We start from the raw sequence: 21858 nt of genomic DNA, 5'->3' as shown, positions 1-21858 counted from the left end.
AACCACATTGAGCAATTGGCCGAAGTGAGTGGGTGCAACGAATTGAAGCTTTTCTACGTTGTGACGAATCTGCTTGAGTCTCGACAGGAGGATGCAGAGCACCGCTTGCGCCGGAATAATGTTCAAGTAAGGGGTGGCCTGACAAACATAAGGGATACAGACTTGGGGGAATATGTAAAATACCTTTTTTGCTATATTCTTGCCTCCACCTGAGGCAGACTGGGAGGATTAAAAGGTCCCCTCAGGTGCAGGCCATAGAGAAGGAGTTTCCTCCACGGAAGATGAAGAAATGGAGCTGGATAGAACCTCCCGGACTCGCCCGTCGGGGCCACATTGGCAAGGCCTTATGCCTGATATAGTCACAAGAGTCCACTTCTACACGTAAATCGAGGCAAGTTAATGAGATAAGCTTCAGATGGGCAACAACCACTCTCTATCAAGACCTAGCAGCAGCAACACTGGCCAAACATAAAGCGCTGAAACCCATATTCAAAGTGGCTCCGTGACAAAAACATCTGTTATCGATGGGGCTTACCTACTGTTTTCCTTCTCTGATAGCAGCTGGGTGATAAAATCAATGAAGGAATCCGAGCAACTGTTATTAACAGAGCTCACGCAGATTTATCAATCTCCACATCCAGGCGAAGCACCGCAAGGGTGCTTCCAAAGATGAAACTAGAAAGAAGTGACAAAGCAAGAAAAACCAGGAGAGACCGGAGTAAGCCAACTTGAGTGGTGAAGTTGTAGAGCACAGGCAATTGAACTGCACAGGAACATTCTTGAAGACTCAAACTAATGGTTGGATGTACATTGTTTTGAGTTTGAGATCCAGTGAGGAGCTAGATACCTAAGTGGATTGTCTAGATTGTCGTAAGTGGAGGATTGTAATTGTGCTTTCCGCTCCATTCTTTGGATTACCCCTACGATTGTCTAACGGCTGTTTCAACTGATAGGATCTGTGGCAATCAATTGGTGGGGAATCCTGGGATGTAGGGGTGGGGCAACATATTTATTTTGGGGAAAACGTTCATAGACATGGGTTGCAAGTAGCAGTTACGGGATTGGGATTTTCAAACCTTTCATATTTGATGTGGAGACTTGATGACAGACCCCCCTGATCAGAAGTTAGGAAACTCCCTTTGGATGTTGACCTGGAATGTCCAAGGTTTTAATTTCCCAGATTAAGAGGGGATCAGTTTTAACAAAACACAGTGGTATGTCCGTCAGTGGTATTCCTACAGGAGACCCACCTTCTAAAGGCGATTTATCAAGGCTGTCCCATTGGATTTTTGAAATATTGTTTTCAGTATCCACCGCGTTAGTGAAATCAGGGATCTTGCGTGACCCTCATGGATGTGTTAAGGGCCATTTCATGGGTCATAAATTCACTTTTGTGTCTCTGCATGCTCCTAATGACAGGCAAGACCTCCTCTTGATGGAGTTTCTGCTGCAAATTCAGGTGTTTGCCGAGGGGACTGTGATGAAGCCTATGGATCCCTCAGGAACTCCCTGCCTAAAGTCTCCTGCCAGGTGGCCAGGGAAAGGCAGACGCTTCCTGATCCTGACCTTGGGGGTGGTGTTCTGCAGGAGCATCACCTTGGAGGAGAAGGGGCCCAGGGAAGTGAAAGGAATCTGTGGGATGAGACATGGTATTCTTCTTCCTCTAGGAAGGGTGACTCGACAATATACAGGTGGTGGGCCCATGAGATACTGATTTAAATAGGGGCATACTCACTCATACACGCCTTGCCTTGGAAAGAAATCGGAACCCTTTTAAGGTGCGGGAGACCTATAAAACGAAGAACATTCCAGGGAGGCAGTGAAAGTAAAGTTGGGAATGATACCAGCGTAAAAGAATTGCCTTTTTTTGTATAATCAGGGTTAATGACTAATTCTGATCATATTCATTCAAAGAACTAAGCAAGTCGACAAACCACATTTTTCTTTTAGGGACTTCAAGTCCTAGAATTCTCTTAGTACTGCGACGAGGAACTGGGCTCAAAATGCACAGTGTTACAGGAGTGGTCAGTCCATTCGTGCAGATGACCCACACTTGAGGGAGACTAGGAGGCTTAAAAGGTCTCCTCAGGTGCGGCTATACAGAAGGAGTTGGCTCTGCTGATGAAGAGCAGAGGAAGTCGGAAGCACAAAGTACAAAGTTTGAGTTGGACAGACAGAAGCTGGAGGAAAGAGAGGACATCGAGAAAACTGCATGGCAGATATCAGCTGTTGGTCCTGAGAGAGTCTGTATCCCCTTGTGACCCGTTCTGCATAGGCTGCGCAGAACAACAGCAGACTTACTGAATAGGTTTGCCGTGTCATCAAGCGCTGGAGCAGCAGAGGTACTGTGGAGTACAAGGGGAACAGAGACACACAGTAAGTGATCCCGGGGTGCTCTGTCCCAGTTTGCAGGCTGGAAGTAGGCGTGCACTTGTGTAGTAGCAGAGCGAGTACAAAGCAGCACTCACATGTTAATGAAAATAATCCACACACTGGTTTTGAATACTGAACAATTATAAAACAGCAAAGGCAGCACTCGCTTAGAATGAAAGTGGTTCCCAAGCTACATTTGTATATCCAGCTAAGGAAAAGCAGTGAAAACTTGATATACGAGAGCCTATTCACTGTAATCTTGTAAGCAGGCGTTTCTGGAAAGCCCAACCAACTGTGGGGGTGCATTTATTAAGAGTTGATTTCCATAAGCATTACCCAAGCCAAGAGAGACTGGAAATAAGACAAACACTATCTGGCCAATATTGTGAACAGCAGAAATGGCTAATGTAAGAGATGTGAACTCTGGAACTAAGTGCTCATTTTACATACAACAATTGGTACATTTTGGGAATCCCACAGCTTGTCATAACCAGGGGGGAAGGAGAAAGAGACGCTATCACTGTCAGTCTTTGGTTGTTTGTAAAGTGGGGAAACAAGAGAGGCAAAAAGGTTGGGCGTCGGGAGACAGGTGTCCAGAAGGAAAGTAACATCATTTACAGAAAAGTGTTGAAGAGCATCATGTGAATCTTGTCTTCCCTAAAAATGTGTTGACAGTCTTGCAGCAGTTATTTGTTGAATACTGCAAAACTGTTGAAACATCTTGTCAGCTGACATTCAATATAAAAGCACTTGTTGTTATGAAAAGTTGTTCCGGTAGGGGAGGATACCCGAATGGCAAACTTTTGAAGATTGCAGGCATGTCAAAGAAGCAGCCCAAGTGAAAGTTGGAGAAGTTCTATAAGTTGGTCCTGGCAGAGACATTGTTTGTTTTAATAGTATTGGAGGACGAGCCAAGTAGAGCTGTTGCGAATAAGTTATATTTACTGGAGTTGCTAAAATGGCAAATCATCCAGACCAGTATAAACATTGCTGCTATTAAAGAACAAAACATCTGCTCAAAGAAGAAGAGGAATTTTGCAATCTGTGTTGGAACTTCTTGTTGACAAGTTGAAGTTGCATTAGACTACATTGGATCTTTGTTGCAAACTTGGATTTCCTTTCTTTGCGTGACCTGTAAAGCAGAACCAAGTCTAAAAGCTGGGGAAGGGGAGTTCGCCCAAGTTGTGAAGAGACACTTTGGTTGGTTTGTGAACTCAAGCATTATTGTTCTGAACTGCCATGTATTTCTTTGTTTATTTGTTGTATGGTTAAGTGTGAGGGACAGAAATCCTTTTGTTAGAGTGTTTCCTTTAGTTTATTTCAGGGAGGAAAATCCTTGTCAGGTTAGGGTTAGTGAGACATCCATCCAACCTTGTATCCTAATAAAATGGCATTTATTGAGAAAGCTTCACACGGTGGGCCTGCCTCACATTTCTGAACCCTCATAGCGCTGTCGCACATTCAGTAATGTAAAGAGATATTTTCTATAAAGGAAAACAAGAGGTTTAGGTATTCCCAGCTACATCACTGGGTCTCTAACCCTAATGTCAAACAAAGGGGGACAAGAGCACTGTGTGCTCTGGAACGCCCATTCCTCGCAGGACTTACGAAAGTGAAAGTCTCAACACCCTATAAGCTACTGGTTCCTTTTAAGCCACAAAAGCAATTGCCTTATATGGCAAGCTGGGTAACAAGACCTGGGTCATCAGATTGACGAGGAGTCTTGGAGACACATTTGGTAACGTAACCACTGATAAGGATTGGCAGCTAATATTATGGTATAGATGGTATCTGCCCCAAGAAAGGCTCCACAAAATGATTCACTCGTACCCAACATCTTGCTGGAGAGGATGGATGGATATAAGGGAACCTACTAAGTCCTTCTGGAAAGCGGTTCTCTCGCACATCAAATCAATCACAGATGTTATCTTACAGATGGACCCATTGGTGCTGCTGCTGGGTGATCGGGTATTAGGGTATTACCAATTAGGGGTAATTGAGCAACCCTTATTACCCACCTCCTATTGGCAGTGAAGATCTCCCTGGCACGTAACTGGAAATCCCCCGAGGGTCCGATTATACCGATGTGGCGGGGCAAAGTTTGGGAGATCCTAACTTTTGAGAAAATCACAGCATTAGCATTGGGGAAATATGTGTTGTATTTAGCGATCTGGCTCCCTTTATCAACCATGTTAACAACACACTTCCTAGGAAATATAAAGCAAACATTTACATATATTTGCCATGTTATAAGCAGGAACTCTGGGATGAAGGGTTTAATAATAGGTTGGAGATTTCCGCTGTAGAACTGTGTGATTTTGGGGAGGGTCAGGATCGGGGACTGTCCAGTGACTTAAATACTCTATTTATTATAACGTAGATGTCTGTCTCTCTTGAATAAATAAAGATGTTTAAAAAAAATAGTAAGACTACCTGAGGGTCGTTTGATGTGAATTATGTTGCAGCAATGTGTTCGATTAAAAAAAAAAAGAAACAGCTTTGGAATTATAAATGAGTAAATAAACTGTTTCTTTTACAACGTTGGTCATTTTCGTGTCTGAGATACGTTGATACATTGAAATGCTAATTGATAACAATGTGTACTGCAATGGATTATGACTCTCTCACGGAAGTCTTTCTTGTTTTGTCAAATCTCTCTATCCCTATCTACGTGCATTAGGAGTCGCAGATCAGGTGAGTGGGTGTACGATGACAGAGCTGTGACAGAAAGTTGGGAAGGGACATACACTTCAAAGCCCAAGTGATATAAATCATTGTATGATAGGTATGATATACCTAGAGGTTTCTAAGCATGGACCCGAAGATCAAACCTGTGTTGCTCCGTGTCGTCTTCCTTCCAAGGCAAGCACGTTGACCCTGAGCTATCCTCCTGAGACAAGAGCTGAATCGGGACTGGACATAGACCAGGGGAGACTTCCCCTGGGTCCCTAGTTCAGTGACTGATAGCTTCCCTGTCGCAAAGAAGAGCGCTAGAATTTTGCTCTGGGCCAAGCTGTGAGCTGGGGGGGGGATAGCTCCCTTATAGTCAGAGCTCTTACTAGGCGGGATGATACCAAGGGACAGGCAATAGGCATGAAGGGAAAGAGATATCCCAGAGGCTGTTTTACAGTAAAGTTACAGAGGAAGACGGGGATACCTATTAAAAAAGGAGACCTGTGCACACCACAGTCTGTTCCATTCCCTCACCTTCTGATTAAAGAGTTCCAAAGTCAGGAACTTTCTTTTTGTGCTAGACCGCCTCCAGTTCCTATAGATGCTTCTCCCGATCCCATTCTGACATATGATTAACCAACCGTTCTGTGTCACATGCTTCTGTCGATCTGGCACACCAGCCAGCCAACCTTGATGCAATGGGCATGGTACTTTACTACAACTGTCAGAGAACTGATGTGTATCGAATTATCTGACCTTAAATGTTTTTCAATCCTTCTCGCCACACATCGGGTTCAAATGGGCCTTTTTACAATACCCTACTAACAAGATCCACTGTGAGGTACCTCAGGGGTGAGCCCACTCACTAATTTGATTGCAAGTGTATAGGTCTGCCCTTGCTGAAAGTCCTGCATTGATTTCCAGATAGATGAGACAATGATACTCACCAACATGACAAATTTCAGCCAGACTGGGGTGTCACCAAACAGTAGCCAATTTACTGCATATTAGGCAAAGAATTGATGTCTTCCAGACACCGCTGATCTAATGCCCATACATAGAAATTATACTGATTGGACCATTTGCCCCAGACAGTAGTAGGCATCTCACTACCATCACAGCCTCTTTCCATGGACCTACCCCTCAAAACTAAAGGCAAAAGTCCAGATGTCATACCATATTACAAATGCCTTGAAAAAACCTCCACCAGCTTCCAATGAAAGTATGGGATGAATCTGAGATCACATAAATTACCCACAAAAACATTTATGTGCAGTTTTTCCTGGCCATTCCCAACATGCTTACCAGCAACACATCAACCAGACACCAAAGAGTGATCCACCATTGGTGGCCATACGATGGGCAGCTTCTGGTTGGCACGCAGAAAAACTAGTGTGTCCTTATATCACTTGAAGGTTATTGGTGAAAAGATGGGGGGGGGGGGCACATCTGCATAGATTGCACTCAACTACAGAGAAGAAGGTTAATCATTTAGCGACTCTACTTCCAGTATCCATTCAACCTGATAGTGGAGCCAGCAGTTCCTGCTGATCGACGGGGGCAATGTGTTTGTGCTGGATTCATGGGAGCGAAGGATAGGGCTTGCGTATTTATTTATTTAGCGCTAAAACGAAGGCCCAGAGGCATAGGAGCGCTAACAAACACAAACACATAAAAACATTAAAGAAACTAGAAAGTCGAGCATAAAAACAGAACAGCATAAAAAACTAGACAGATGTGTCAATGAAACAAAGCAGTCTTCAAGCCATGCTTCAAGCAGTCTAGAGTGGCACAGGCCCTTGAGACCTGTTGCTAGAGCATTCCAGCACCTAGGAGCTGTATAGTGAAATGCTCCCTAGCTGACCGTAGTCCGCTTCGAGCTGGGCACTTTGCAAGAGATGGGTATTGTTAGATCTCAGTGTCCTTCGGGAAGGCAGCCTGGACAGCCTATCTGAGAGGTAAGCTGGAGATAGGCCCTAGAGACATTTGTGTGTCAGTAAAAGCAGGTGAAAGGTGATCCTGGCATCCACTGGCACGTGTAACAATCTCCTGGCCTTAGAGATATGATATCTTTTGCTCAGGCCTTCTACAGCAAGCAGAGGCGTTGCTAGGGGGGATAAGGGGGCTATAGCCCCTGGTCTTTTGGTTGTAGCCCCGGATAGAATCTCAGGAGCTACAACCAAAAGGCTAGCTAGCCCCCAGTCCCGACAGTTCCAACATCAGCATAGCCCCGGGTCTTTTCCAGACCTAGCAACACCCCTGCCAGCAAGAACAGCACCGTTTTGGGATCATCTGAAGCTTGATTTTCTCTTCTCTACCAATACCCTGAAACAGGCCAGCACAGTAATCTAATTTAGCCCTGATGATGCCTCTGGCAATGCTAGGCAGTTATCATCATATGATGTCATGCGCCAGGAAGGGTCTTAGCTGAGCCAGCGGCTTAATGTAATATGAAGAAGATGAGACCAGGCTGTTCACATGAGCCTTCTTATTAAGTTCTTGATCAAAAACAACACCCAAGGTTTTAACTTTGGGCAGAGTAGCAATGGGACATCCTGCTATCAGAAATTCCCTGTACTTAAGGTCAAGCTTTCTTAGCCGTGCAGCTGTGCCAGTTATCATCAGATCTGTTTTAGAGTCATTAAGGGCCAGGCCATTGTCCGCCATCCATAGCTGCATCAAAGAATAGATGGCATTAATGGTTTCAGCACCTTGAGCATGGTTACCCGAGAGTGATAAAAGACACTGAGTATCATCAGCGTAGTTTGTATTTGTAACATCTTTAGCATCAAGCGAATCGAACCAAGGCTTCGTAAAAATCTTGTATATAGTGGGTGATAGACATGATCCCTGAGGGACTCACACATCACCTCAAAATCATCAATAATGGCATTACCACAGAAAACTCTAGCTGAGCGGCTCGATAAAAATGACTTGACCCAGTTTGCGGCTCCTGGTGCAAAAGATGCCGAATGTAATAACCTATCGACGAGTGAGCTCTGATCGACAAGGTCAAAAACTGTGGAAAGATCTAAGAGCATAAGTAAGGCAGTACCGCCATCTGTAAGATTTCAGGTCAAGCAATGCTGTTTCGCTGCCATGGGCAGTCCGGAACAAGGACTACTCATGATTCTATATTGGTTCTGCATTGCAAGACACATGCATTAGAATCCGGGGATCTGGCCCAAAGTCCTTTCCAGGTGACACGGGGCATAATTATAAGTTGCCATTCATTTTGTCTGTCCTTAGTGAGAATGTCTGAGCTGAGACTCTGGGATTTCCCAACATAAAGAAAAGCACTGGCTTATAGTCTGCTTTCTTAACTTTCTTAACTGCTTTCTTAACTGCTTTCAGTCAGGGGGATCAACATGGCCACCTGACAGATAATGCAGGGAGAAGTCTTCAGCTGGAGGGATGCATTCTTTAGGAGTAGGCATTTCTCTTTTGGTGCCTTTAGGGGTGTTTGATGACTCCGCTAAAGAGGTTTGCAATAATTAAGACATTTGTTGGCCGGTTTTGTTGGAGTTGGGAGGTCTGCGGGTCCAGGAACACACGTTAAGTACTTTGTGAAAATGTGTAATTAGCCATGGAAGTTGTTTCGGATTTCTGTGACAGTGGCACACTCACCCTTTCATAGTTGTGTTATTCAGATACTTATATGGAAGAATCATAATAGACTTTTAAATGAGAATAATCATCCCTTCTTTTATTCCAAAGTCACTCCCCTCTCAAGCTCTTCACTCATCTACCTCTAACTCCCTCAGGGTCAGTCGTTTTTCAAAGAAACGGGCTGGGGGTAGATCTCTGTCTTCGGCTGTGGACTCACTCTGGAACAGCCTCCCTGCTACTCTAAAACTTGAGGAGAACCATCTCTGATTCCGGAAGCACCTCAAGACCTTCCTCTTTGGTTCTGCCTTCGCTCCCCCTCTCCCCTGCTGATCTATTCTCTCTTGGAACCGTGTGCCTGGCCACTCTCTGTCCTCGGGGCTCAGGTACCTGCTCACCCTGCCACCCTCCTGCCTCTGGGCCACTCTTTGCATTGGGTCCGTATCTGTACCCATACAGTCCCCCCTTTTTCTTCCTGCACTTATCAGATCTACCCTGTCTGCTGCCTTAAACCCAGCACTTGCCAATTGCTGGCTGCACTACCACTGTTTGTTGCCTTTATTATTTATTTATTATGTATCTGTTTCTCCTTTGATCCGCACTTTCCACTTCTCCCCCTTCCATGCACTTTTCCCCTACCCCTCTCCCATGCATTTGCGCATTCTCAATGTCACTGGGCCTAGTACGATCATTGTTTTGTTCTCCTCTGTCCCCTTCCCTTGCCTTGTCGCGCTCTGAACCACTTCTGTACGAGCGCAATAGAAATAAAATATCACTATCAATATCAATAGTGGTTGTTACACTGGCCATGTACTTGGTCATTCAGACATTCATCCTCTGAAGGATAATAACACTGTGCTCTCTCTCTTTTTAGATGCCGACCAGTGTCTAAAATGCCCTGCAGAGAAGTGGCCAAATGCAAGAAGAGACCAGTGCATCCCAAAACATGTAATCTATCTGTCATATGAGGAGCCTTTGGGTGCAGTGCTGGTGTTCATTACACTTTCCTTCGCTCTCATCACGACTTTGGTTCTAGGCCTCTTCATAAAATTCAGGGAGACTGCAATAGTGAAAGCCAATAACCGTGACCTTAGCTACGCTCTCTTGATCTCCCTGATGCTCTGCTTCCTCTGTTCCTTGATATTCATTGGTCGTCCTAAGAAGGTGACATGCGTTCTCCGGCAGGTTATATTTGCTATTACTTTCACTGTGTCTGTGTCTTCCATATTAGGAAAAACTCTGACTGTCGTCATGGCCTTCCAAGCCACAAAACCAGGAAGTAAATTACGAAGGTGGATGACATACGGACTCTCAAACTACCTTGTCATTTTCTGCTCCTCTATCCAAGTCATTATTTGCACTATTTGGCTCTCCGTCGCTCCCCCATTTCCTTCCTTCGACACACACTCTGTAATTGGTCAGATAATATTGGAGTGCAATGAAGGGTCAATCACTGGCTTCTATTGCGTTTTGGGGTACCTGGCATTTTTGGGCTCTTTGTGCTTCTTCGTTGCTTTCCTGGCAAGGACCTTACCAGACAGTTTCAATGAGGCCAAGTTCATCACATTCAGCATGCTGGTGTTCTGCAGCGTCTGGATCTCCTTCATTCCAACCTACCTCAGCTCCAAGGGAAAGTACATGGTGGCAGTGGAGATCTTTGCCATCCTGGCCTCCACGGCTGGACTTCTGGGCTGTATATTCATACCCAAGTGCTACATCATTCTTCTCAGGCCGGATATGAACACCAAAGGTCATGTGTCACGAAGATGAGCTTTAAAGGTTGAACGCTAGAGGAAGTAGAATCCTTGTCTGTGCTATAAATAATGCAGCTTAAATTGTTATATTCATGAAAGACCTAAGCAGACATAGCAAAACAAGACATCATGGAATGTCACGTCTGGTGGCAGAGGCTTTATATCATGTGGCATTCATTTCTTTAGTTCCACCGTCATCGGTAACATCATGTTTCATTCTAGGACTGTCAGTCATTCCTATAGGTGCCAGAGAATCCTTTGCTCCGAAGAAGGCGGGCGATGACCCCTAAGGCTTCCCATAACAAATACCCAGGCGGCAGCAAAGCAAGTCCCCATTTCTTTCTGTTGCCTCCTCTACTTAATATTCTTTTTTTCTAATATATGAGCCATAATCTTGTCATCCCTCAGATGCAGAAAACCTCCCAGCGTTTGGATCCCATGGACAGAGGCATCTCACTTGTGAGGAGAAAATATGCCTGCAAGGAAGGGGATGTCTGAGCCACTGCATGCTATGGACATGCATGTAGAAGTAATCAAGTGGCAAGCAGGGTGAGGGATTAGATAGGATGCATTGAAGTACAGGTTGAAACACTATTACAATAGGCAGACATAGAAAGAAGACTTCTGTGCATTGCCATAAACTGAGTTATTTTTGGCATATCTGTGATGAATGTGCGCAAACTCTAACAAGCACATGTTGTTAAGCATGCAAAGTTATTTACCAGCTATATGAGAATTATTTCAGTACTCAAATAAAGTAATAAAACAGAGACCCTAAAACCAGTAGATACTTTATAACACAAAAAACATAGGCAAGTTAGTGTTTTCCCACTTTCCCATTAATCATAGACACAGTAAAACACGTCAGTTCACTGGGGTGATTGAACGTCTTTCTACTATCTCTATTTTGAATGTTATAGATTGCATGTTCTTACATGGCCAATGTTGACCTGTTGGGTCAAATCCAATACCTCTGTTCGGGTATTTGATAGTTCCTGAGAGGGTTTGTTTGTGTTCTTAGTTTGTAGGGGGTCAACCATTTTACTGTGGATTTTGAAACCCTCTTTGGTTTTGCACTTAACTGATGGTATACGATTTAAGAAGAACAGTTCTTTTTTCCATTGAGTGATCTTGTAGTAGCTTCTATAATGAATTTATGGTCAGAAGATTTTAATCTCATTCATGTATACTTCAAATATCATCCCATTAATTTCTATGTGTTAGATCTTCATCAAACCATTTATTATTTGTATGCATCAATGGTTTTAATATTTTTGATGAGCAATGGCCCTGAAAGTATTTATATTTTCCGTACAGATGTTATTTAGGAAGATATTGTAGTTGGTAATTAAGCTAGGATGGCATTTGAGGGGTGGATTAAAATTCTCTTCGAAGCTCAAGTCAAAAAGTTTTTATTTGGGAATTCTCTATTAACTGTAAAAAACACACACACACTAATTATCATAAATCAGACAATAACATCCAGTTAAAATCTTCTCCCGCCTCCCCCCATGTGTACAATTAAAACAAATGCTTTGGCTCGGAACAGATATCCATCAGATACACCTGGCCTCCCTTGTCCCATACTGTGCATGATATGCAATCTCAGTATTGTGGCTCAGCGTATCAACCCTGCCAGATTGTATATGAATTGAGTATCCTACGAGTTAAATATAGCTGACATAGCTCCCTCTACAGACTTAATATTATGACATTGGAAGTATGGCTTTAACCATTCTTTCCTCTCCTTATGGTATTGCGGACAAATCAGGATTAAGGGAGCCAGGTCCTCGCACCGCCCTCCCCCTGATAGCCAGCTCGTCCTTTTAAGCAGTGGAAGTACATTCAAACGTGCCAGCATTAACAACTTCCTTTCGAATGGATTGTGTCCTCCCACGTATTCCTCATCTTCGCTGCTTCTGAAAAAAAAAATTCTCGGCAGAGGGCACTGTGCTCGAGGTCGTGGCATCGATTGTCCCTCGACGGACTCCGTACTCTGTTGACATCCTGATGGTATAAATGGTTCGAGCCGCGCCTGTTGCTTCAGTTCCATTTTTCCGATCCCTTCGCTATCGAGAATGGCGCGCTTATATTTTCTGTGAAGAAAATGTCATCATCTTCAACACCTTCGACTCCCAGGACTGGGTTCAAGAAGTGTGCAGATTGTGGGTCTAAGATGTCGATCACCGATACCCACCGGATTTGTCTCTGGTGTCTCGGTTCCAGTCACCGAACCGACGACTGCGGGTCCTGCCAATCAATGACCGAGAAAGCTCTTCGTGAGAGGAGAGGTAAACTGTCGGTGGGGAGGGAGGCCTCAAAAATCTAAGGAATCGGATCGCCATAGGCACTCAAAGAGATCTCGATCTAGAAGTAGATCGAGACACTCTTCGTCATCATCGAAAAAAATGAAGAGGAGACATAGATCTCCCTCATCATCATCTTCTTCTTCAGAGTCGACCGAAGAAATTTGTTGTCCGACTAAATCGGATTCTCCCAGTAAGTGGGAAGAATTCCGCAAAAAGATGATAGAGGTTTTCGAGAACGCGGCCCGACCCCCTCCAAAGACCCTCGAAAAAGCCATACCCCTAAAGTCGCTCCATTGGACGACAAAGGGAAGTCCAAGGCTACCATGGAAAAGACCGGTAGCGTCGAGGAATCCAAAAAAACTTGAGTCGACGTAAAACCTGCGAAGACTCTTGGAGAGTCGAGCACTTCTCCAGTGCCTTGTAAGAAACACAAGTTGTCGAAGACTTCAACGACTTCGTCAACTCCCTCGGCGTCGATAATTTCGACTCCAAAGCCAAAAACATCCTAGACGCCATTATCGAAGTCATCTTCGAAGACTTCGAAGACCCCTTCGACAACTTCGAAGGATTTGCCAATTCCTTTTGAAGCAGATGGAAGAGGAAGAAAGTAGATTCACTCCTTTGCCCAGGTCAGACTTTTTCAAATCTATGTCAGCAATTTATGAAGAGTCTGCTTCACAAGAAGACGAGGTTACTCCTTTGGGAGTTACTTATGGTACAAGACAAGTTCCTGAAGAACTTATTGACCAGGAATCTAGAATGAGAGACCTGAGTGATACTCTACATTCTGCCAGTGGAGTTGACACATCCCCAGAATTAGAGTTCGCCAAACCTGATCCTGCAGAGCATGCAGATGCTGGGTACAGGGGCCTTATGACCAGGGTAGTTGAATATATGGGTTGGGGTAATATTTCACCCATTTTTGAACAAGATGACATGACGGATATAATCGTCAAGGGAGCTTAGAAAGATCCTGTTCTCCCTTTCCACAGGGCCCTTCAAAGGACTGTGGAGAAAAACTGGGAGAAACCAGAGACTATTGCTGCTGCAGATGGTACTTTTCCAAAAAAATATAGACCAGCTGGAACGGATCCTGAATATTTGAATAAACATCTGACTCCAGAAAGTTTAGTCATTCAGGGAGCATCTACTTCAAAACAAACTGCTTATCCAACTATCCCTCCAGATAGAGAGGATAAAAAAGTTGATGCCTGGGCACGTAAAGTTTTCACGTCAGGCAGTATGGCACTTAAGACGGCAAATGTCACCTGTACCCTAGCCAGGTTTACCCATACCCTGTGGGACTGTATTTCGGCGGCGGCTGATCATTTTCCGGAAGGCAAGGAAAGGGAAGGCTTCCTGAATATAGTCAAAGATGGGAAGGAGGCAATGGGGGAATGTCTCCAGTCTGGACTGGATACTGCTGATAGTATCAGCAGATCCATGGCTGCAAGCATTGTGCTACGCAGATTTGCGTGGTTGAGGAAGTCAGGGTTTGCACCAGACGTGCAAGCTAGACTCCTCAACATGCCCTTTGATGGCTCGAGGCTCTTTGGCAGAAAGGCTGATGAAAGCCTAGAAAATCTTCAGACCTCGAAAGCGGCAACTAAATCACTTAGCGCCTCTTTGCGCCAGCGTCTAAAACCCTATTCCGGTTCATCTTCCTGGAGGGGTCGTTCTTTTCGATACTACTCCTCTTTTGGTAGAGGATGAGGACAGGTTTTTCAAAGGGGCAAAAGAAACTTCCCTCGTGGAGCACGAAGAAGAGGTGCAAAATCAGCCTCAGGAGCGGCATCTGTACCCTCAGCCACTACTGCAGCCGCCTCCAAATTCCTCTGAGACCTTGTTACACAAAACACCAGTGGGAGGCAGGATCTCTCAACATCTGAAGGAATGGCAGGGCATTACCTCAGATGCTTGGGCACTGGAAACAGTAGCCCAAGGTTACTGTCTCCCCTTTCTAAAAAGGCCTTAGAATCATCCACCGGGAGCCAACTCCACCAAAATTCCGGATCCGCTCCTGTTGCAGGAAATTTTAACCCTGCTAGAGAAAGGTGCCATAGAACTGGTACCTGTAGCGGAGAGGAACAGGGGTTGGTACTCACCATATTTTCTCATCCCAAAAAAGGACAGAGGACTGAGACCCATCTTGGACTTGAGAAGCTTGAACAAGTTCCTCAGGAAGGACAAGTTCAAGATGGTGACTCTTTCTCAGATCCTTCAGGCTCTCCAACTCCAAGATTGGTTGGTATCATTGGACCTTCAGGATGCTTACTTTTATGTGCCAATCCATCCAAAGCACAGAAAGTACCTGAGGTTCGCGATTGTCAATTCTCATTATCAGTTTCGAGTTCTGCAATTCGGGTTGACCTCCGCCCCAAGGGTCTTCACCAAACTGTTGGCGGTTGTCGCAGCAAGTCTCAGGAGAGGAGGTATTCACATATATCCCTACCTGGACGACTGGTTGATCAGAGCAAGTTCTCCAGAACAAGCTCAGGAACATCTTTCGATCACCTGCCACTTCCTCCACAAATTGGGCTTCTCCCTCAATTTCAAGAAGTCCCACATGATACCATCCCAGAAGCTCCAGTTTATCGGAGCAGTCTTGGACACTTCCTCGGGAAAAGCCTCACCACCCGAAGTGAGAGCTCTCCACATCCAGCAGATGGTAACAAAGTTCCAGAATGCCCAACGTCTACCGGTCTTCGATTTTTTCAGGTTGCTTGGCCTCATGGCTTCCTGCATTTTCCTAGTACCAGAGGCCAGGTTGAGAATGAGATCCCTTCAATGGGCACTGAGAACTCAGTGGTCCCAGTTCTCAGGGAATATGTCGGATCTTCTGCAAGTCCCGAGCGCAGTTGCTCAGGATCTTCTATGGTGGGCTAGCAACGACAACATTCTCAAGGGAGAGTCTTTTTGGCAACCATGGCCGGAGATAACAGTAGTGACGGACACCTCACTCACTGGGTGGGGAGCACACACCAATGATCTGAAAATCAGCGGTCGTTGGTCTCCATCAGAGTCCAAACTACACATCAACCTGATGGAGCTGAGGGCAATCAGACTAGCTCTGAAGGCCTTTCTGCCCTCTGTACAGGGAAAGAATGTCCTGATAATGACCGACAACACAGTGGCCATGTACTACCTCAACAAAAGAGGAGGAGTAGGGTCACTACCACTGTGCACAGAGTCAATGCAGCTATGGTTCTGGGCAATACAAGAAGGAATCTCTCTATCGGCAATGTACCTAGCCGGAGAGAAGAACACGGCAGCGGATGCTCTGAGCAGGCAGTGTACGGTCTCTCACGAGTGGGAGATAGCTCAGGAAGTCCTTCTGGAGATCTTCGCCCTTTGGGGAACCCCTCAAGTGGATCTGTTCGCCACCGGGAGTGCGATCAGTACTGCTCAAGGGAATTTCCTCAAAGAGGAGCTCTGGGAGACGCATTCGTAGTGGAATGGAAATTTCCACTGCTGTACGTGTTTCCTCCAGTCCCTGTGATTCCTAAAGTAATCAGGAGGTTGAGAAAGTTCAGGGAAACCATGATCCTAATTGCCCCGGATTGGGCCAGGAGGACGTGGTAACCGGACCTTCTGGACATGTCCATCTGCCCTCCAATACATCTTCCAGAAAGAGAGGATCTTCTCTAACTCTAAAACTGTCCTTCTTGTGGCCCTATCATCAGCCCGCAGGGTTAGCGAACTTCAGGCTCTCTCATGCAAACCACCATATACTATTTTTTATAAGGATAAGGTAGTTCTTAAAGTTAAACCTTTGTTCTTGCCAAAAGTAGTCTCGGACTCCCATTTGTCACAAAAAATAGTACTACCAACTTTTTATCCTTCTCATCTTGGCAAGGAAGAGGAGAGATTACACAGACTAGATCCCAAGAGGGCTCTTAGTTTTTACATCTCAAGGATGGCTAAATTGAGACAAGATGACCAACTATTCGTGGGTTATACTGGTCATAAATTAGGCTTATCTGTAACAAAACAGACCATTTCCCGCTGGATCATATTAGCCATAGTTGAATGCTACTGGTTAGCGGGGAAAGAACCACCAGATGGGCTTACAAGGGGAATGGCTACTTCTTTGGCTCTAAAGAGGGGAGTCCCGGCAGCAGATATTTGTGCAGCTGCAACCTGGAAAACAATGCATACTTTTGTTAAACATTATTATTTGGATACTGCCTCCTCTAATGAGGGGTTATTTGCCAAGGCAGTTCTGCATTCTGTCCACGAAAACTGAAATTAGTACTCCCGCCTCCAAAATTGCTACTGCTATGGGAGCCTATCACAAGATGAGGAATACTTGGGAGGACACAATCCATTCGAAGAACAAGTTACTTACCAACTGTAACGTTCTTTCGACTGGATGTTCCTCCCACGTACTCTCATCGACCCTCCCATCCTACCCCACAGTACAGTTTTACGTTTCCTTACACTTTCCTCTCACGAAGAATGTATCGGTCATGGGGCACGCCTGGGTGTTCCTCCTATATGTTTCATCGAAAAAACAGAACTGAAGCAACGGGCGCGGCTCGAGCTATTTATACCATCGGTGACGTCGACAGAGTACGGAGTCCGTCGAGGGACAATCAACGGCACAACCTCGAGCACAGCGCCCACTGCCGAGAATTCTTTTTTCCGAAGCAGCAAAGCTGGAGATAACGAATTATCACAAGATGAGGAATACGTGGAAGGAACATCCAGTCAAAAGAACGTTACAGTTGGTAAGTAACTTGTTCATCTGCTGATGAGTTTAACTTAACAATAGGGTCTGGCCTCTCCTTAATATTCTTCAGATTTGTGTACACTGCCAGAGATGGTAGAGATGTAACGTTTACTACATCAGACTCCAAAGCCTTTTTCCTAGTCCAAGTGTTCAAAGCTCATTCTGTGTATGTTTTTTAGGGCTCTTAAAATATGTTTATTACGTTTTGGGTCCCTACGTTGTTATGGCCTGGTCTGTTTAGGTGGTTCCCATTCATGTAGTATAAATTGGTGGTCTTTCCAGTAGTGTTAGATGTGTCCGTTTTTTTGAAACAGGAAGTCAAAGTTGTATATAATCTCAGGGGTTTTTACATCTCTGTGTATTGTCACAGTTCCCCCTTAAGAAACTCAGCAAACCAATAGATGTTTCAAGGGCTTTTATTTATAATGCTTTACCGTCTTTGCTATCAGGAGTTTCAGATTGGAGAATAAACCAACTAATGGGTTATTCTCTCTGAGCCCTCAATATCCAGTGGCAGGCTTCACCCCAAATCAGGCTTCCTTGTCACCCAAGGTCAGCTTGAGTACTAGAGATCTGTAACCCCTACTATCTAGTGTAACCTGTTTTCCATGGGAAGGTTTCGATTTCACCTCCATCCTAACCCATGCCTTCCTATCGCCCAAGGTCAGAGTGAATACATGCAACTGGTAACACCGACTCTCTAGTGTACCTCTCTACCATGGGAGGGCTTCTATTCCCCTCCACCCTAACCCATGCTTTCCTATAGCCCAAGGTCAGAGTGAATACAAGCAACTGGTAACCCCGACGCTCTAGTGTACCTCTCTACCATGGGAGGGCTTCGATTTCCCTCCACCCTAACCCATGCTTTCCTATTGCCCAAGGTCAGAGTGAATACAAGCAACCAATAACCCCTACTCTCTAGTGTTACATCTCTACCATGGGAGGACTTCCAATCCCCTCCACTCTAACCCATGCTTTTATATCACCCAAGGTCAGAGTGAATACAAGCGACCGGTAACCCCTACTATCTAGTTTACCCTCTCTACCTTGGGAGGGCTTCCATTCCCCTCCAAGCTAAACCATGCTTTACTATCACCCGAGGCCAGAGTGAATATAAGCAACTGCTAACCCCTACTCTCTAGTGTAACCTCTCTACCCTGCAAGGGCTTCCATTTCCCTCCACTCTAACCCATGCTTTCCTATCGCCCAAGGTCAGAGTGAATAGAAATGACCGGTAAGACCTACTCTGTAGTATAAACTCTCTACCATGGGATGGCTTCCATTCCCCTCCACCCTAACCCATGATTTGCTATCACTCAAGGTCAGAGTGAGTACAAGCGACTGCTAACCCTTGCTCTCTAGTGAAACCTCTCTACCATGGGACGGCTTCCATTCCCCTCCACCCTAACCAATGATTTCCTATCGTCCAACGTCAGAGTGAATACAAGCGACGGGTAAGCCCTACTCTCTAGATTAACCGTTCTATCATGGGAGGGCTACCATTCCCCTCCAATCTAACCCATGATTTCCTATCGCCCAAGGTCAGAGTGAATAGAAGTGACTGGTAACCCCTACCATCTAGTTTAACCTCTCTACCCTGGATGGGCTTCCATTCCCCTCCACCCTAACCCATGCTTTGCTATTACCCAAGGTCAGAGTGAATACAAGCAACCGCTAACCCCTACTCTCTAGTGTAACCTCTCTACCATGGGAGGGCTTCCATTCCCCTCCACCCTAACCCAGGCTTTCCTATCGCCCAACGTCAGAGTGAATACAAGTGACCGGTAACCCCTACTCTCTAGTGTAACCTCTCTACCCTGCGAGGGCTACCACTCCCCTCCACTCTAACTGTCAAGACACTGTTGCTGAAGGATCCTGCAGGAGTGAAGCGGGTCCTCGAAACCCCCTAAGCCTGCCTGCCCAACAATCCAGTAACTATAAAACTACTGGACAGGCAAACCCAAGGGGAAAGGGGAATTGGAGAGAGAGAGAGAGACAACAATTCTGGAACTCTCTGGAACTCTTACTACTGGCACTTCAGTCTCTCTTCACTGGAATGACCTTGTAATTATATTTCAGTTGAGTTTCTAAAATAGAATGCAACCTTTTAATACATTTTCTAACTCTCTACAAATGACTAAACTTTCTAATCTACTAAATTCTATTACCTTTAGCCTAAGCTTGAATTGTCGTTAGGCTGTTTTATTTCCGTAAATTGTTATGTGGCTATATTGATGGTAGACTTCTGCAACTCTTTTCCTTGCAATTTGTAATGTCAAAATATCTTTTCTTTTAAAAGAACATTTATTTCTTCAGAAGTTCTTTCAAGTAAACTCTTCCTCAAGAACTATGAATGAATGTCCTAAAAATAAACACCAAAGCATTTTATCACTATTACTATCCTAGTCTTAAAATTTTAACTTAGAAAATAGTCTTTCTTAATATTAAGTACCTGGTGCTGTATAAGATGGTGTAATATTCAAAATTGTAGTATGGAAACTCAAAATCGGCATACTCTGCTTCTAAAAGAAAAGTCTTTAGTTCATAAGTCCTTCGAGTGAAGCTACGCACTTGCAACGAAGAAAAAACGAAATCCAAGATGTCTGTGATGCCCATATGACGTTGTAAGGTCCTTTTCTCTAATCGCACGCATAAAAATAACACACAGTACGCGCGGGCAAACGAACACGACTCCATTCTAGGGTCCGTAGAAAAATGAAATAAGTTCTTCTAAAACATTCTTTGTTAATACTTCGGCGAATTAGAACTGTGTGCCTTGTTAATAGTATTAAATACACTAAATCGTGTTTAAGCATCCTTAAAAAGTTAAAAACCAATTCACAAAATGTACAGTTCCAAATGCAGTTGAAAAGACTAAAAAGATAAAAATAAATACACTTGAATCCAATTATACAATTATTTCTGACGATCCAAAAGTTCACTTAGCTTTGTCTTTAGCTGGAGGACTGGAATCAGCTGCACAGCATCAGAGTCACTTAGAATTTGTTTCTTTCTTCTACTGTAGTCTTCACCTAAATTGAGTACTAAGCTAGATGTAGTGAAAACTAAAATATAACTTATCTACAACCTTTTTTAAATGAAAACTTAAACTTTATTTACTGGAGCTAACTATAACATGACCTACTCTGGTAGAAACTTTAATGAAAGGCAGTTTAGAACTGTCAAGAACATTCCAAATGACAACACAATGCTGCCTGCAGTAAACTAAACCAATCACTGCTGGGAAAGTGTTCCACCATCTTGGCTTGGGAGCATTTCATCTTTCTAAATGAAAGTTTGTTAAGGGAAATAGATCAAACTTACAAATGAAGTTTTCTACTCTCTAACCAGGTTTTATTTAATATTTTAACAAACCTCCCTTTCGAAGGGATTGTGTCCTCCGACGTATTCCTTATCTTAGATATCTCCTTCCAGCTTTGCTGGCCTTGGAAAAATGTTCTCTAGAGGGCGCTGCGCGTTGACGTCTGCCGAGTCGATGTCCCTCGACAGCCGCCGTATCGACGTCGACGTCCTCCTGCCTATAAAGGTCGTGCGCAGCGTCCGTTGCTCAGTTCTGTTTTTCCGCGCTTACTCAGTGCCTCGGAATATCGTTGCTCAGTTTCGTAGAGAATTTATCCTATTTACCTTGAGATATTCGATCCATACTCGATGGCTTCCTCGTCGGAACCGACAACCCCTCGGTCCGGCTTCAAAAAATGCCGAGACTGTGGGAAAAAGATGTCGCTGACTGACCCTCACAGAGTTTGTCTGTGGTGTTTGGGAGCTGAACACCATTGTTCGGAGTGCGAGGACTGTATGTCCATGACAGCTAAGGCCCTGAAGGAGCGTAGGGGGAAGCTGGAGAAAGGTAAGACTTCAAAAGCCTCTTCTTCCTCGACAAAGTCTAGACATTCGTCTCCTCGTCACCATTCGCGCTCCAGGTCTCGGAGTGGGTCCCATCACTCCTCGAGATCGAAACACTCGAAGAGGAGACGCCGAAGATCCCCTTCTCCGTCCTCCTCTTCCTCTGTTTCTCCTAAGAGAATCCCTTGCCCCACGAAACATAGTTCCCGGGCTGAATAGGAGGAATTCCGCAAAAATATGATGAGCGTCTTCGAGAAAGCGGCCTCGACCCCCTCGAAGACTGCCGAGAGCGATGCTCTGGTCGAAAGACCCGAAGGTCAAAAACGCCGCGAGTCGCAGTACCCGGTGAAGGAAGCTTCTCGAGCGCGTCACGAACCCTCGAGTAAAGCTATGACCTTGAAATCTTCTTCGAAGGTTCCGTCGACGCCGTCGACGAAGGTTCCATCGACGCCGAGGTCGGTGTCTTCGACGCCGTTGTCGAAGGGACCTTCGACACACGGGTCTGTCGACTCGACGCCATTTTCGACACCGGCGTCGACGCCAAGGA

At 44.9% G+C, this 21858-nt stretch overlaps 1 protein-coding gene across 1 annotated transcript in view; it reads left to right on the top strand.

Moving 5' to 3' along the window:
* The window catches only part of LOC138452741 (vomeronasal type-2 receptor 26-like), a 367489-nt gene extending 356742 nt beyond the window's left edge, over window positions 1-10747 (top strand). Inside the window, exon 7 of the mRNA XM_069605089.1 lies at window positions 9527-10747. Within this exon, the coding sequence (XP_069461190.1) occupies window positions 9527-10422 (896 nt within the window). The 3' untranslated portion in view covers window positions 10423-10747. The remainder of the gene's footprint in view (window positions 1-9526) is intronic.
* Window positions 10748-21858: the final 11111 nt, after the last annotated feature.

This window comes from Ambystoma mexicanum, chromosome 4p (genome assembly GCF_040938575.1).
Source record: "Ambystoma mexicanum isolate Mex_15411 chromosome 4p, UKY_AmexF1_1, whole genome shotgun sequence".
NCBI classification, from domain to species: Eukaryota; Metazoa; Chordata; class Amphibia; order Caudata; family Ambystomatidae; genus Ambystoma; species Ambystoma mexicanum.
Note: the sequence above shows the minus strand (reverse complement) of the source record. Positions and strands in the feature narration are given on the sequence as shown.